Here is a 17,191-nt window from a genome sequence, read left to right as displayed (position 1 = left end):
AGATGAGTTATTTACTCTACCAAACATATTATCCTCTCAAAATTTCAAACTTAAAATTAAAATTAAATAGCCCCTACTGAAATAATTTTCTGGCCTTTAAGCACGTCAATACTATCAAGAAAGGGAAATTTGGGAAGAAATAAAATTGATGGTGTTTATGTATCAGAGCTTCAATAATGCATAAAGTAAGAGCTCTTAATTTTCTTAGACAAGGTCAACAGAAAAGTAGATGAAGTAGAATTATTATAGAGTTGCAGGCCCACTAACGGGTGTAGTGTATAGCCCAAGCCTGCCACAGAACTGGGACATAAAAAGATTTCTTTTACAATCAGTTAGTAAGCCCATATACGCTCTAATTGGCCCAATGTAGTCATTTTCATTTTAATCACTTAAAATCTCAGCTAAAAAATACTAGTAACGGTAGAAGAAATCGGCTACTACAAAAGAAAAGATAACTTAAAAGTTTACTCCCTCTCCGTCGTACTATAAGTCGTACTATAAGAGGCTTCTTGGTACGATGGAATAAAATAGTGGAATGGAATGTGATTCCTACTTCCATTCTATTCATTTGCTTGGTATGATGGAATGAATGTGTGAATGAATAAAAATGCAAAGGAAATCCAAGAAAATTGACATTTCATTCCTATCTTTATTCAATTCCAACAGTTATTCCATTCCACCCTCATTCCATTTCATCCTACCAAGTATGACAGAGACACGTGCTGTCATTTGAATTCATCTCAAAATAAAAGTCATATTTCAATTTTACCATAAATAGTAAGTAGGTCTCATATTCTACTAACCCACTTCACTTACAGTGTATTAATACTATAAAACTAATATAAAAAAATAGATTATATATTCTACTAACTTTTCCAATCTATTATCTTATATATCTTAAAGCCCGTGCCCAAACGTAACTCCTATTATGGGACGAAATATACTGATATTCTTTCCGTCCCATAAAATTTGAATGAATTTCTTTTTTTCATCAGTCGCATAAAAATAATTTATACGTATTTATTTATTGAAATATTTTCTTCTGCAATTTTACTTAATTATTTTTGGGCAGTGTGTCATCTACATAATTATTTCAAGTATGTTAAGTTAAAACTTAAAACTCGTACTAATTGACTTTCTAATTTTGACCCTTGCTTCCCAAGCAAAAACAGTAGTATTAAAAATTTAAAATTAAGCAGCAGAATTTGTAAAAATTCCGGTGTAGCTAGGGTTTTAAATCCAGGTCATATAAATTACTCCAATTTGCTTGGTATCAGTAAGAATTAGGGAGAAATTACAGTTGAGCTGAAGCAATGGTGGGGAAGAACGCAACTGAAAGCAGCGGCGGCGACGACACACTGGATTTGTTTCTGAAGATTGGGCTGGATGAAAGGACGGCGAAGAACACCGTCGCTAACAATAAGGTCACGGCCAATCTCACCGCCGTCATTCATGAGGTATTTCTGCGTTTTTGCCGAATTGCGATTATGATGAGTGGAGTGTGAATTATAGTGTTGTTTTCTGTTTGTGCATGTCGAATTTGTGATATTTAGTTGAGGTCTCTGCCTTTTGTTTTGGATTTATGTAGCAATTTCTAATTGAATCTGAGATATGATTTGGATTGTGTTTGTGTATTTTATTAGTGATCGAATGTTTTATTTTTTGCATGTGGTGTTCTTTCATTTTAGAAGATGTTTGAGGAAAACCTTGGTTCATTTCGGTTTAGCTATGCATCTTGATTATCTATCAATAATTTTGAGAAATTATGCCGATCACCAATAGTGCGGACTTCATCTGAAAACTTTTTGATACATGCTTTTATTGGATGTAATAGAGTTATACTCCCTTTGTCCCTTAACAATTAGTAGAACTTTTGAGGGGGGTTAATGCACAATTGGTCATGTAAGAGAGAGATTCCGTCCCTTAAAAGTAGGAACTTTTTTTTTGGGGTGGGTTGGGAGGTTAATGCACAATCGGTAAAGTATAAGAGAGATATAAAAAAAGTGATTGAAGTATTGTAAGTGGAGAAAAAAAGTTTCCTAAAATAGAAAGTGCATAATTTCAAGGAGCGGACTAAAATGTAAATGTATATTGGTTGGCATTGGGAGATTGTTTTTGTGCTGATTAGGAAATGGAGATAAGGTATAGTCATGTCATTTTGAATTCTTACACTCCCTCTGTCAACCAACCAAGAGTGTGCAACAATTGACTTGTTAAATGCCCACGTAAACTATGCAAATTTCCCTTTGTGGGCATGTCAACTTATACCTCATAATACTCTTTATTTACAAAAAACCTGCCCATCTCCAATGTTGCACGGTACCCATGGAAGGAGTATTTTTTACGATTCATTTTTTCACTTTGCGCAAGATTTGAATATATGTGGATTTTAACTGTTAAGTTCTGTTTAAAATGCTATTGTAAGCTCTCATACAAGTTAGCTTGTTTTTAAGTTCACCTCTATATTTGTTGCAGGCAGCTGTGATTGATGGGTGTGATCGGACAGTTGGGAATCTACTTTATACAGTATGAACATGATTTAGTATTGATAAATACCTTTAACGTTGCTGCATTTCAGTTTTCCATATGCGGGTTGTAGCCCTCTATTTCTTTACTGAGATGGACATTCAAACATGAAAAGATATGATACCATTTCTTGGCAGGTTGCTACGAAGTTCCCAACAAATGCTCTTGTACATCGGCCTACATTGCTCAAATATATTACGTCATTAAAGGTCTAAAGCTCATATGTTTTATGCATTTTCACAAGGGGTTTAAGCTTGAATAGTTAATTTTCAGTATGCCTGCTGTTAATCAGTGTTTCTTACTCTTACAGATTAAAATTCCCGCCCAGTTAGAAGCTGCCTTTTTATTTCTCACTACTATTGCTTCTGACAACTTGAAGATTGATGACTTTGAAGCTGCTTGTGGTGTTGGTATGATCCAAAACTATGATTCTCTGTGGATGACTAGATTTAATAATATATTTATTTAAAAGTTTAAATCTGAGTTGGATTGTGGGCTATATGATCTTTTCAAAGAATATTCTGAACCTTCCTATCATTTCCTCCTTAATTATTTTGATTTCCTAGCTATTATGTTAAAAACTTAAATATGAATCATTTTTGTAACCATCTGGACCATTATGGTTGAGTGCGATTCTTCTATATGCTAAATGGTTAATAATTAATTACTAGTAATATATAAATGTCTAGTCCTAAAAAGTGTATCTTGTCTTATGCAGGAGTTGAGGTTTCTGAGGAAGATATTGAAAAATCTGTGGATGAGATTTTTGAAGAGAATAAAGCTGTTATTTTGGAGCAGCGGTACCGAACAAATGGTTGGTAATTCCATATTTCAAAATGGACCTAATTTATTTGATATATGCTAATGGAATAATATGTCCTTGTATGTGGTGCTTATTTGTTGCTTAAGTAGTGCAGGAACTTTGTACTTGAACTAGTATAGACTTTGTTATTCGCAATTTCGCATGATGATTATGTTTTACAGAACTTACTTATATGGGCATTCCTGGATAGTTGACTTTATCATTATGAAGACCTGTCCAGTTTGGCTCAATTTTTACCATTATGATGGTAATTTGTGTATTAATCAACTATATAAATACAGTTGGTGAACTATTTGCTCACGTGAGAAAGAAACAGCCATGGGCAGATCCAAAGGTTGTCAAGGTAATATTGACAGGTGCTAGCGTTCTCCACAAATTAGCAAAACAGCATTAACATTTTTATACATGTACTGTCTTATTTATTTTTCTGACCTGCTCAACTTCTGCCACCAGAAAATCATTGATACCAATTTATATGTCCTGCTTGGGGAAAGAACAGCTGCAGACAATGAGAAGCCTGTGAAAAAGAAAAAAGAGAAGCCTGTTAAAGCAGAGGTGAGTCTTTTGAATATATGCACTCCTTTACTGTGGAGTGTATTTTTGGTTCTTATAAATAGCCACATTTCTCACATTGCATTTCTTCTCTCTTGTCTTATTGCCAGACAGATAGTTCAGCCGTACGAAATTATAGTTTGTTCAGTATGATATTAATTATGAAATTGTAGTATGACACTAGGTTTCTATATCTTGTCTTTTGTGTTACCAGGAGAAAGCAGTTCTTGTTGAGACAGCTCCAGAAAAACCAACTGAAGAAGAAATCAATCCGTTTTTAATATTTCCTTCACCTGATCAGAACTTTAAGGTAGTATTTCAATTTTCTTTCTATGAGTTGCTTTCGTCTCATTTGGTGAGCTTACTTTTTGGATATCTGAATGGGAAAATTAATTTTTGGATCATGCTAAAAGTTGCACTAATTTTTCGGTGATAAGTTCGGCCTTAAATTATTCCACTGCTAACCTTTCCCTATGATTTATTTTGATGACATTGTCGCCCTATTTTGTTCGTCTCCAGGTACATACTGAAATATATTTCAGCGATCGTCCGGTGCTTAGAGCCTGCAATTCAAAGGAAATTTTAGACAAACATTTGAAGGTCACAGGTGGGAAAGTACACACACGCTTTCCTCCTGAGCCAAATGGGTATCTACATATAGGTCATGCCAAGGTAATAAAAGGCTAATATCTAGCATATCTCACTGCATTTATTATGGACATTTCTCTCAATTCTTATTTGTTAACTCTATAGGCTATGTTTGTGGACTTTGGCCTGGCTAAGGAGCGAGGTGGAGGCTGCTATCTCAGGTCTGCTTTTATACTAATTGTCATAAGAGGCCCTTTTGCTTTATCGGACATATAAAACAATAGTTTTCGTGGTCAAGAATTAGCACTATCTTGATTACCTTTAAGATATCGCACTTTATATGTTAAAATTGAGATTTATTTTCTTCTAACCATTAAATGATACATAGATTTGATGACACGAATCCAGAAGCTGAGAAAAAAGAATATATTGATCACATTGAAGAGATTGTGGGATGGATGGGCTGGGAACCCTTTAAGGTATAATTCCTTACCCATATGGTTGACACTCTAGTGGACATCGTCTAATATGTGTCTGAAAATTTCAGATCACCTACACTAGTGATTATTTCCAGGAGCTCTATGAACTAGCAGTGGAGCTGATACGTCGTGGCCATGCTTATGTTGATCATCAGGTGGGTTCTTGTTTGGACACTCATGATTTTCATTGTCTAGATCCAAATTGAATATTTTGTTCAGTTATCTAATTTTGCCTTTTTTAAGTAAGCTATTCTAAAGTAAGGAATGTGCCTCTAAAGTTGAAATATTGAACTAATTTGATGTGTGATCATTTCTTGCTTTATGTGTTGCAGTGGTTGACAACAATTCTCTTTGTATGTTGCAGACACCTGATGAGATAAAAGAGTACAGGGAAAAGAAGATGAACAGTCCTTGGAGGGATAGACCAATTGAAGAATCTCTGAAATTGTTTGATGACATGAAGAAGGGGTTGCTTGAGGAAGGAAAAGCAACATTAAGAATGAAACAGGACATGCAGAGTGATAATTTCAATATGTATGATCTAATTGCTTATCGTATCAAGGTAAGTGTCATGACGCAAATGTTTTGTGATGCTAAAAAGGGATGCTAATGCGCTCTTACTTTCCACTGTTCAGTTCACACCTCATCCCCACGCAGGAGATAAATGGTGCATCTATCCAAGTTATGATTATGCTCATTGCATTGTTGATTCTCTTGAAAACATAACACATTCGGTCAGTAACTTTGTAGAATCACTTGATACTCAATACTTTCACAGTAATTATATGGGTGATAACTTTTTCTTATTCAACTGGGTTTCTTGTTGCCGGTCTCTTAGCAAGTAAAACAAGAGCATCGTTTTCCTGATTCTTTTTATCAGCATGATTATATAATTTTGATTGCTACATCTCATAGTAATATTTTTTGTGGTCAATCTTTTCATGCAGCTGTGCACACTTGAGTTTGAGACACGGCGTGCCTCATACTACTGGTTATTGGACGCACTGGGTCTCTACCAACCATATGTGTGGGAATATTCTCGATTGAATATTACCAATACAGTGATGTCAAAGCGTAAGGTGTGTTGAAGTATGGAGAGGCTTTGAGTGGGTAGTTCAATTCACAATTGAATCTGATCCTATCTTGCATGCTCTTGCAGTTAAATCGACTTGTGACAGAAAACTGGGTCGATGGTTGGGATGATCCTCGCCTTATGACTCTGGCTGGATTGAGACGTAGGGGCGTAACTTCAACTTCAATAAATGCTTTTGTTCGAGGAATTGGGATTACAAGAAGGTTGATTATCCGTTGAATGTATTCCACAATTTTATTTCTCCATGTTCTTTGATGATTGAGAAATAAAAAAATCTTGGTTCTGCAGTGATAATAGTTTAATACGCCTGAACCGCCTAGAGTACCATATAAGGGAGGAACTGAACAAAACAGCACCTCGGGCCATGGTTGTGCTAAACCCATTGAAGGTGTGCATCTTTCATGGGCATGCACATGTGTAAATTTTGCATACTGGAACATGGGTTTCATCCACCTTTTTTTGTATTTCAGGTTGTCATTACAAACATGGATTCTGCAGTCATGGATCTTGATGCCAAGAAATGGCCAGATGCTCCTGCAGATGATGCATCTTCTTTTTATAAGGTATAGCTTTGTGCCAAGAAATGGCCACATGCTCATGCCGATGATGCATCATCCAACCTGCTTTTATTAATTTTGCACGTGTCTACCTGTTATTGCTATTTCGTGATGGCTCTTTGACTCCTTTTATTCAGGTCCCTTTCTCTAAGGTTGTTTACATTGAACAATCTGATTTTCGTTTGAAAGATTCTAAAGATTACTATGGACTTGCTCCTGGGAAATCTGTCCTCCTTAGGTACCTCTTTCTGCAGTTACTCTTAAAGTTTTTTCGTAGCTTAGTATTTTCAGATGGCACTTAATTATGCTTCTCCATAATATAGGTATGCATTTCCTATAAAGTGCACAGAAGTGGTTTTAGGCGATGATAATGAGACCGTGCTTGAAATTCGTGCTGAGTATGATCCATCTAAGAAAAGCAAACCAAAGGTAAGCTTTAAATAATAGTGACGGCATGAATGGATGTTTAGATTTCTCGAATAATATTAAATTATTGACATTCTGTTCTACAGGGCGTTCTGCACTGGGTTTCAGAATCTTCACCAGGAGCTAATCCTCTTAAGGTGGAAGTTAGATTGTTCGAAAAACTATTCAATTCTGAGGTTGGGACTTCTTCATTATCTTTGAATAAACTTTTGACTTTTGCATAGCAGCATTGTGCACACTCACTGTTGTTTGGTATTGTGACCAGAATCCTGCCGAACTTGATGACTGGCTTAGCGATTTAAATCCACACTCGAAAGTAGTTATAGCGGATGCATACGCTGTGCCTTCTATCAAGAACGCTGCTGTTGGAGACAGTTTTCAGTTTGAAAGACTAGGTATGTGCCTCAATACAGCAACATTTCATCCTTGACCTAAACTACATAGATCCCAATCACACACATTAAATGTTATATACAGAGCAACCAAATATTAGCTGTAATGATCACCCCAACCAAAATAAATCCCAATCACTGCTTGTTGGAATCTTATCTCCGCCACTTCTGTGTGTTCTATGTTTAACTTAGTGATTTGTTCCCAAAATGAAATTGTTTTATCTTGAAAAATGAAATGATGACCAATGACATGCTACAAACTTGAACAGACAAAATATTGAAGGGCTTGGAAGACTTTGAACTCATAGTTTTGAAAGTCTTGGTCTTGGAACTCTAAAATTTTGTTTATATGTTATAGCTGAGTCATTTTCGTTTCACTCATCGTCCAGGCTACTTTGTTGTTGACCTGGACTCTTCTCCTGAGAAGCTCGTGTTTAACCGCACTGTAACATTGCGCGACAGTTATGGTAAGCAGGGGAGGTGAGTTTGGAAGGCCAAGTGTAGACGAAATGTATAAGCAAACACTATACACAAATACAAGTACAATACATTGTCTTATTTAGTAAAATCAAATTTCTGTTTTTTCAAAACTGACCATTGTGTGATTTTGTGTCGTTTATAATCCGGATGGTAAATGTATGTTTTGTAACTGTAGTTCGTAGTTTCAGTTGGTAAACTTCCTGTCACTGATGTTTTTCCACTACACCTTTGTACTTGAGTTCGTTATAAACTACTTTTACATAATGTGACATAGTGACTCAATGGTTACAATCTACTAGAATTTAGGGTTTCTTTTGTAGATAGTCAGATAGATAGTTGTGGACCTGTACTCTATACTCTACATCCTATCTTGTTCAGAAAGAGAGAGATGTGACTTTCAGCATTGCAGAAAATATACACTGTGATTGGTGACCACTGGAGATGAAGGAGGTTAGGCTGTTACTGGCAGCAAAGAAAGAAAATAGTAGTAATGCATTTGAATTGATTAGGTTTGATAAGTGCCCTTTCATTTCGAGGGACCGACAACAGTGAAAAAGCAAATAATTGAACCATTTTTTTCTTGGAAATCTATATTGCAAATTTTTAGGCTAAAAGGCTAAATCTATAGTGGGATGCTGACATATATAGTACTATATCGGAGTAGAAGGTAGTAGATATAAGAGTATGAACAAAACTTCAAAAGTTTTAGCTAATTGCATGTTAACTAGGAATATGCATATTAAGGAAGCATGCCAACTAGTATTTGATTGATGGAAAAATCCAATTACACTTATCATGATTTTCACCTTTTTTCCAATTTCGTCAACGATAATATTGCGAGGGAAAACCAAATAAAGAAATTATGTACTTTGTGGGGTCAATCGTGGTGACTCATGTGTGTACTTTTATTGGAAACACGAGTAATAAAATTCAGTGCATCTCTTGCACAATAAACATTTAGGGCCCGTTCGTTGACCCTTATTTACGCATAATAGATGCCAAAACTGTTCAATTCACACGGTTTGGTGTTCATTTGTTACATCTGCTTGCCCCGTCATATAGCTACCGGCCCACACTGTTTACGCATTTTTTAGTCGAATACAAATCACGGAAGCCAGCCAATATTTGAAATCTGGCCCTCTACAGTAACCCTGATTTGGCACCCAAAATTCCAAGTTTGATCCTCAATTATTCGAAACCCACCCAGACCACACATTCTCTCCCATTTCTTCAATACGCCATCTGACTGTCTCTCTCTACCACTCACTCTCTCTATCTATCTCCTTCTACCCCTCTCTCTGCCCAACACAAGAGGATTCGCTGCGGATTGTAGTTCGACACCGGCGACGCCACCGCACATCAGGCGGTAGCATAATAGTGTGAAGTTACAATTCGTCCGCTGAATCTCGTACCCAGCGCACGAAAAATATCGATCGTTGTTTTTCTTTTTAATTTGTAGGTGTCTCTGTCATAACCCTTTGATAACTTTCTCAATTTTCTCAGATCTGTGTTGATCCGACCTTGTGTGCTATCGGGACTTGACGAATATCATCCGTATCTACCGTTTCAAGGTATACAGCTTTAAAGCACGATTTCCTTTTTACATTGACTGAGTTAAATGTTATTTGTTTTCCTGTACATATTTCCAACCAACTTTGCTGTTTTCTGGCCGACAATTCCCCTTTTGACTTATTTAGATTGGTGCTTCTGAAATCCGTTCTGTCGACCTACATCGATGGTGTGCCCGAAGTCGGTTTATAAAAGTATGCGTTTTCCCGAGTTTCGTATCTGCGTTTTGTGTCTTGGGTGCAATTTCCAATTTTTGGTGTACCGCGTTTGTTTGTGGTTACTTTGAAATCATTCTTTTTGGCTGCCTTGTATTGGTATAGATGACGAAATCACATAGTAAATTTGTTTTGGTGTGCATCATGGTGGAGAATATAACGCAACAATTGCGTGTATTAACCAACACTTTAGTTCATCGTTATTTGAAATGTAAAAGCCGGAAGAAGCGACTCCGTATTCTGGAGGACGCTCGGCGTTATAGTGTACTTAACAAGCTTCCTATGCAAGTGAAGCATATGGATCGGCTTATTAAGCTCACCGATTACGACTGCCTCGCAAACCTACGAATGGACCGGAACATTTTCGGCCACCTATGCCGTGTTCTTTCCAATCGTGCTGGTCTGGCAACTGGGAAATGTGTAGGGGTCGAAGAACAAGTTGCGATGTTTGTACTTGTCCTAGCGCATCATCAGAAGAATCTAGTAGTTGAGTTCCAGTTTTGGCGGTCCGGCTCCACCGTGTCGCATTACGTGAACACAGTATATTTGGATAATCATCTTTGAACATGTGATAGATTCCATATTACAATCTAAAATAGACAACATGTCTTACAAGACTTGCAAAACTACCTATAGGCTGTGTCAGTCAGTGGGAGCTAGTATATTTGCAAGTGTAAATATGGATCTCAAAAGGCTAGACAATGACAATGGGTTATGCCCAAAGAGAATTATCTTCTCGCCATCGTTGTGCCAGGATTTATTCGATCATATTGTCTATTAGAACTTACATAAATTAGAATGTATGTATTATGATTGTTAAGACAGCCTTTTATAAATAGAAGTCTTGAGGAAATCATCTACTAGAACATTCTAATGGATATATAATTAAGGGCAAGAAACGCATGATTGGAAGCCTATATAGACCTTCGTGGTCTTAGGCAAGCATCTAAATCAGAGTATATGTGTTTTATCAAAATTGTCAAATATTTGGAATTTGACTTGTGTCCTTAACAGTGCTATAAGCACAAGGAAGTTGAAAGTGCATTACATATGGTATTATTGGTACTCTACGATTATGAAATCTACAAAAAGTTGCAAACAACTAAGATTGGCATCTAGCGTAGGAAACTGGTTGTCTACACAGTTTAAGATAAATGATTTAAGAGAAACTAATTACATTCTTACCATCTAAGTCCTTTTAAGATGCTAGAAAGAATGTTGAGATTCTCTTAGGAATCCTATATCTACACATTACTTGGAACATTTAAGTATTAAAAATTCCATGAAAAGGTTTATACCTCTCAAGATGGAATTGTCTTGTCTCTAGTCAAGTGTCGTTTGACGCTTAGTGAGATTAAGTATTATGAGACTAGTTTCGGAGATAGTTGTCTCATGTATGCTATAATGTGTACTAAGTTTGATATTAGTTGTGCTTTTGCATAGCAAGTATATATCATATTAACCATGGCAAAGGATTTTGATTGAGGTAATGAATATACCCTAGTGCTAGAGAAAAACTAATAACTATATTCTAGTTTACCAGTCATTCATGTAATGTCCTTGGGGTTACACTGTCTTAGTTTTATGACTAATCAGTGATCGAGTAAGTCATCCTCTGAATATGTGTTTACCTTAGGAATATCTTTATCTTCCTAATAGCTTTAATCGTAAGTTTGAGTATGCCTACGAGTATTATTTTTTACTACTCTAGTGAAGGCTAACTCAAGGGACACACGAGTTTATTAAGCTAAGCAATCACATATGGAGATGAAATTAATTAAAGATCAAGTGCGCAGCAAAGACATTATGGTAAAAAAGATATTATCAGAGAACAACCAAGTAGATTTTTCTTTCACTTAGTTAAATGAATGGTAGTTCGATATATCTAGTACAAATACCTACTTTGAGTATAAGTGGGAGAGTTTTTGGCAGTGGGTATACTCGAAAGCATGTTTTGAGTATAAGTGGGAGATTGTTAGGATTGGTATACTGAAAAGCAATTTTCGAGCAAGTTTCGCGCGAAAAGAATCTTGCTTGTATACATAAAACTCTACAATCCACTTTTAACCCGATTCAGTATTATTCGAGCAGTCTCGCACGAATAGAATCACTATTATTATTACATTGTGTTTGCTTGTGCATTTATAAGATGTTTTACAAACATTTAAATGCATAAGAAGTAAACAAAGTCTAAGTCTTTTGCTTAGTAGACCGGTAGGGTGGCAAATCGTGCGGATTGGGTCGTTATCGGGTTGACCCGATAACGACCCAACCCAATAAGGGCAAACTCGAACCCAACCTGTTAAGGAAACCCCAAACCCGAACACGAACCCAACCCGCCACCTTCAAACCCGGACACGACCCGAACACGACCCGAACACGATAACGACACGAACCACTTTGGGTTGACCCGACACGATAACAACACGATATCGACCTAGACACGATAACAACACGATATCGAACTGAACACGATACCGACACGAACCACTTTGGGTTGACCCGACATGATAACAGCACGACAACAACCTAAGCACGATAACAACACGATTACATATTGCTTCAAAAAATGATCAAGACTTTAAAAAGCCATATAACATGAAGATGTTCTATTTTAAATAGCAAAACTCCAACACAATCCAAAATAACCCAACAAAATACATAACTTTTGTTCCAAATCCTCCAGGTTTCCGGCGATGATGAGCGGCGGCGGTTTCACTTTCAGAGGTAGGAAATAGAAATATAGAAGTAGGAAATCTGGAAGACGGCGGTTGTTCGGCACTTCGGCTATTCCACAATCCACATTCTAATTTGAGAATTTCTAACCCTAATCTAATTATTTATTATTTTATTTTCTACGTGACTAAGTCTAATAATATGAAAAATAAAAGGGTAGTGAACATGCTTTCGGCTGAATTCCAAAACAAAAAATGCTTCTATAATTTTAATAAAATATTTTATTATATTTAGAAAAATATTTTACATCATGTTTTTTCTAGTTTTAACAAAAAAATTTGAAACAAGTTAAAAGAACTATGGAAGTAAAAAGAACAAAACAAAAAAAGTGAAAATACTAATAATTAAATTAAATTTGTTAAATCAAAATAAATTAATATTATCCTTTTTAAAATTTGAAGGGCATTTTGTGTATACAATTTTTGTAACTTTATCTTTACTCAAAATAAAAATAATAATATTAATATTTAACGGGTTACCCAATCCGACCCGATTTTTTCGTGTTCTTAGTGGGTCGACCCAATTATGACCCGCATCCAATAAGACTTGATCCAAACCCAATAATTTCGTGCGGATTCGTGTCGGATTATCGTGTCGTGTCAAAAATTGCCAGCCCTATAGACCGATTGTGGGCGGCGTCCACTTTAAGGTAACACGGTCAGATCTATGCAATGCTTTGCAAAAGAAAAAGAAGAATTTCACAACCTAGATAGATTTTGGCTACCTATCGTGAAAGGTTGTAATGTCAGTCCGCATATTTCTAAGCCTTACCGAAATAAGATGACATTGGTGTGGTATAGCACTGAACGGATCTAACAGCAAGACGTGTCTTTATGCTATCTACTAAAAGACTAGGTCTTGATAAAATACTATTTCTTAATCTACATATGTTAGCATTGAGCATACGGTATTGATTATGCACTACTTTGACTTATCAAATGGTGCGGGTTTTTCGCAACCCAATAATCCCGATATATTGGGTAGTGGTGATTAATATCTAGCGGTGCTAGGATTGCTATTATGTTGAAACGTGCGCGAGGTGAGTCTCGTTTGATAATGTCCTCAAGAGGAGCTCGAACAAGATTTTATTATTCTGAAAACTGGCCAGTTGGAGTTTTATTACTCTATGAATAATAAATAAATGATTCTTGCTAAGTCCACTCTTGGAATTAATAAGATATTAATTAATGAAGTCCATAGCAGACATTAATTAATTAATTGACATTTATATATCTTAAGCGCGGGAAATAAATAATAAACAAAGTGGAAACCCGAATTACTTGTAATTTCGGATTTGGATGGGGAGAGTTCAATATTACTTCAGTAGTGGCTGCTCGTAATATTCCAATATAAGTTTGTATTAAATTGTGGGTTCAATTTAATTAGTAAAAAGCTAATTGGGGGAGCCCATATCCAAAACCTTCCATAGATCCCTGTCTGGGCCCAAAAGGAACTTAATATAAATAGGAGAATAAATGAGACAGATTCATTCATTAATTTCTCTACAAAAATTTCGTTCCTTTCTCTCTACAGAAGGAAGCGATTTTTTCTTGATTTTCTCCTCCGTGAAAATATCAGCTCCTCCTCCGTGAGGAATTTTTTTGTCTTCTTTATTCGAGTCCTAGTATTTTGATAAGATCAGCCCACCCTGATATCGAGATACAGTTCGGGAACCAGAGAGAAGATCCGTGGTCTAGTATTGAAGATCATCACGTGGAGAAGGCGTGAGCAATCGACGATTCTTTGGAGAATCAAATCGGTAACTCTAAACCGTAGAAATCATGTTTAGGATTTATATTTTCTAAGCATGAATTATTTGCGTTCTAGCATGCAATTATCTGTTTAACATGTGAATCGATTAATCGCATAATCGGTCAAATAGATCCTTGTCTGATTTATTTGTTTTGTACAAGTCTTCCGCTGTGCAAGGGGCACCAAACCCCATCACAAATAACTGAGACTGTTACATTCATAATGCCAGGGATGTCTTGGTGCTCTTGATGGTACCCATATCAACGTGTTAGTGAGCAGTACGGACAAGCCACGATATCGTTCGCGTAAAGGCCAAATAACAACAAATACTTTGGCCGTTTGTGATATGAACATGCAATTTATGTTCGTTCTGCCAAGGTGGGAGGGCTCAACCGGAGATTCCTGTGTGTTACGTGACGCTGTTACACAACACGATGGTTTAAGGGTGCCACAAGGTTGGTTACAACCCCATAATCACATAAATTTTGGTAGTTTACATGCTATTTAACAAACGCTGATACGTTGCCTCTCAGGATGTTACTACCTCTGTGACAACGGTTAAGCCAACAGTAACGATTTTGTCCGATTGACACTACTATGGCCCATTTATCTCTACAGCTCCGGTGACACTACTATGGCCGATTTGCCCGACGAACCTATCCACGTCCATTCGCAGTGTTTTTATCTCTACAACAACCACTGGAAGGTGGAGGATGACGTCCGCCTGATAGAGTATATGCTCCTCAAGCAAGAAGAAGCGGAGGACGAAAGCGAAACAATCGACTTCGGCGGAATGTTTGCGTACGATGCTTACGATGAGCTCGCGACGTTGTTCACCTACCACCACGAGCCCCACTCTATCGTCTTTGTGGCAAACTTTCCCGGTGCGAAGTGGAAGATTCGTCAGGAGTACGTGAAGGCGAAAGATGTAGTTTGACGTCAGATGTTTGAGGTACAATCATTCATTTAAAGGGTTTACGTTTTTGTGTATTACGTCGGTTTGTGTTCGTTCTAACGTCGGAGACCATCGTCCCATTGTCGTCGTAGGTCCGTTCGTTCGCAATATCTTAATACCTACGAGATGAACCCGAATACGGAGCCCTACTACAACAATTCGGCCCAGTCACACCGAATGATAACGACGTTGGTGAAGTGCTTGATCCCCCATCTAACTGCAGTTAGATTTGGTAATTTCGTGATCTTGGTTTGCATTTTGGACAATGTTGGCTATTGTATTGTTTTTGATGGTTTCCTTCACGCGACAAACACTTTATTCAGTTTATATGATGTCGTGTTTATTATGGTTTATGAATGTTGTATGAACTCCCTTTGCCTTTCCATTGCAACCTTGATGACACTATGGTTTTTGATGATATGTGCGATACTATGGTTTTTGATGATATGTGCAACCCAACGTGCCACTGCAATCTCATTACTTATACCATGGTTCTTGGGTTCCAACAGTCGACAATGTGTTTATCGACACCATGCTTCGACTCAAACAAGAGGTGGGATGGATTGGAGAGGATTACCCAACATCGTTGATGGGCCAAGTTGTGCGCGGGATTCGTGAGAAGTGTGGAATATCCTTTTCGGAGCCTTCAATCATCATACGCATAAGCTTTCTCTCCGTCCGTCGCAAAACATTTCACGATATCATACACACTAGAGGAACGTACTGGGATAGGGTCGACAACTTTGTGTACGCGGTCGATTCTGTATGGAATGGTATAATACATGTAATACACCAACCCTATACCTTTGTTTTTTGTTTAATTTGAATTTTGTGCATACCACTTTAATGTGTTGGAATATGAACATCGTCGAGTAAGCGTAGATGAACCCATTTGCCGCAGCGTACTACTACCATGGGGAAACAGAATACCACCGGCTCCGTACACTCTTCGGGCTATTTGACAACATGGACGAGACAAACGTAAGCGTCATTGAGATATCCAGCTCGAGAGGCCCAATTGTGATATTGGAGGATGACACGGAGTTGGACACCGACGAAGAAGAGGTGAACTCGCCCGCTATCCCAACTCGGGCAGGAGTTCGGCGTAAGCTTTTTGATGAGGATGGGGTCGCACACCCGTCTGAAATCGCACCCCCAACAGAACCCATGATCACGCGTAGGAACGTCCGGTCAAGGCTTGAGAATGCGTCGTCATCTGCCACGTACAAAGGCGACGAGAACAATGTCGTCAAAACACCCAACATCGTGTCCTCGTATGGGAGTTCGATAGTGTCCAACTCGCCGTTTAGCCGTATGAAGAAATCGGATGGAGGCAATTGAAATTGCATTGGAGATCTCTTGGAGAAGTTTGGTTGGAATGTCGTGTAAGAACAAGTGGATTGCGAAGTTAATGTATTTTGGGTTTAGATGTTGTAAGTTGAACTGTTGAAGTCGCATGTTGTTCGTGGAATGCGCATATTTTGATTGTCTTTTGTGTTGTTAAGTTGACTATACAAGAAGTATGTAGTATGTGTTATATAAATGTTACAACTAGCAAGCGTATATGAGTTGTTTGTGTTGCTATTTTGACAAGATGGGTACTCCACAACCATGCACGCCCACTACATTCCATAGTTATAGGAAAATTAGGTTTGGAGTAACCGTACAATACCGATCCATACACCAACCAAGAGATTGATGGGTTACAAAATACAAAGTGATACCAAAATGAAAAACAACATAACTAAAGGCAAGCACATAAAGATAATGTCCGATACGAAGACTAGTCGATCACAAACATAACAACCTAAACCATACTCATCCTTCTTCTTCCAGCACAATAAGGAGATAACCCAGACGGTCAGGTCTCATCCCCATAAAAACCTCAAGACGTTGCGGTTTATCACCCAAGATATTGCACAAACGGTACTTTTGACGAGTTGTGATTCCGTCAACTTCATTCAACTTCTGAAAGACAACTTGGCGAGCCTGGCCTAGATCGAAGTCATAACCAATTTTCGATGATAGAACTTCCAACCTTGAGTTAG

General features: G+C 37.5%; 1 protein-coding gene and 1 long non-coding RNA gene across 3 annotated transcripts; both read left to right on the top strand.

Annotated features, from left to right (window-relative positions):
* The first annotated feature begins 1,215 nt into the window (after positions 1–1,215).
* Positions 1,216–8,185, top strand: LOC125190265 (glutamine--tRNA ligase, cytoplasmic). The gene is made up of 23 exons (XM_048087522.1): positions 1,216–1,457; positions 2,476–2,526; positions 2,664–2,735; positions 2,837–2,936; positions 3,245–3,340; positions 3,631–3,692; positions 3,803–3,904; positions 4,116–4,211; positions 4,421–4,573; positions 4,655–4,710; positions 4,878–4,968; positions 5,037–5,123; positions 5,333–5,530; positions 5,604–5,702; positions 5,916–6,047; positions 6,128–6,264; positions 6,350–6,449; positions 6,532–6,624; positions 6,756–6,856; positions 6,942–7,047; positions 7,131–7,220; positions 7,310–7,439; positions 7,826–8,185. The coding sequence occupies exons 1-23, from the start codon at positions 1,314–1,316 to the stop codon at positions 7,918–7,920; spliced, it is 2,391 nt and encodes a 796-aa protein (XP_047943479.1). The 5' UTR covers positions 1,216–1,313; the 3' UTR covers positions 7,921–8,185.
* Positions 8,186–8,807: 622 nt separating this feature from the next.
* LOC125191066 lies at positions 8,808–15,563 on the top strand. Of its 2 annotated transcripts, XR_007171027.1 has the most exons (5): positions 8,808–9,487; positions 9,614–9,679; positions 14,418–14,643; positions 14,722–15,140; positions 15,236–15,563. It is a non-coding gene; the product is annotated as an uncharacterized LOC125191066 (long non-coding RNA). The 2 variants fall into 2 exon arrangements; XR_007171028.1 differs by lacking the exon at positions 9,614–9,679.
* The last annotated feature ends 1,628 nt before the right edge of the window (positions 15,564–17,191 follow it).

The sequence above is a fragment of the Salvia hispanica genome, chromosome 5 (assembly GCF_023119035.1).
Source record: "Salvia hispanica cultivar TCC Black 2014 chromosome 5, UniMelb_Shisp_WGS_1.0, whole genome shotgun sequence".
Taxonomy (NCBI): domain Eukaryota; kingdom Viridiplantae; phylum Streptophyta; class Magnoliopsida; order Lamiales; family Lamiaceae; genus Salvia; species Salvia hispanica.
Note: the sequence above shows the minus strand (reverse complement) of the source record. Positions and strands in the feature narration are given on the sequence as shown.

Coding starts and splice junctions, on each gene's coding strand:
- LOC125190265 (XM_048087522.1), top strand. CDS start 1,314: ATGGTGGGGAAGAACGCAACTGAAAGCAGCGGCGGCGACGACACACTG. Junction 2,937..3,244: donor TGAAGCTGCTTGTGGTGTTG/GTATGATCCAAA, acceptor TGTCTTATGCAG/GAGTTGAGGTTTCTGAGGAA. Junction 4,212..4,420: donor CACCTGATCAGAACTTTAAG/GTAGTATTTCAA, acceptor GTTCGTCTCCAG/GTACATACTGAAATATATTT.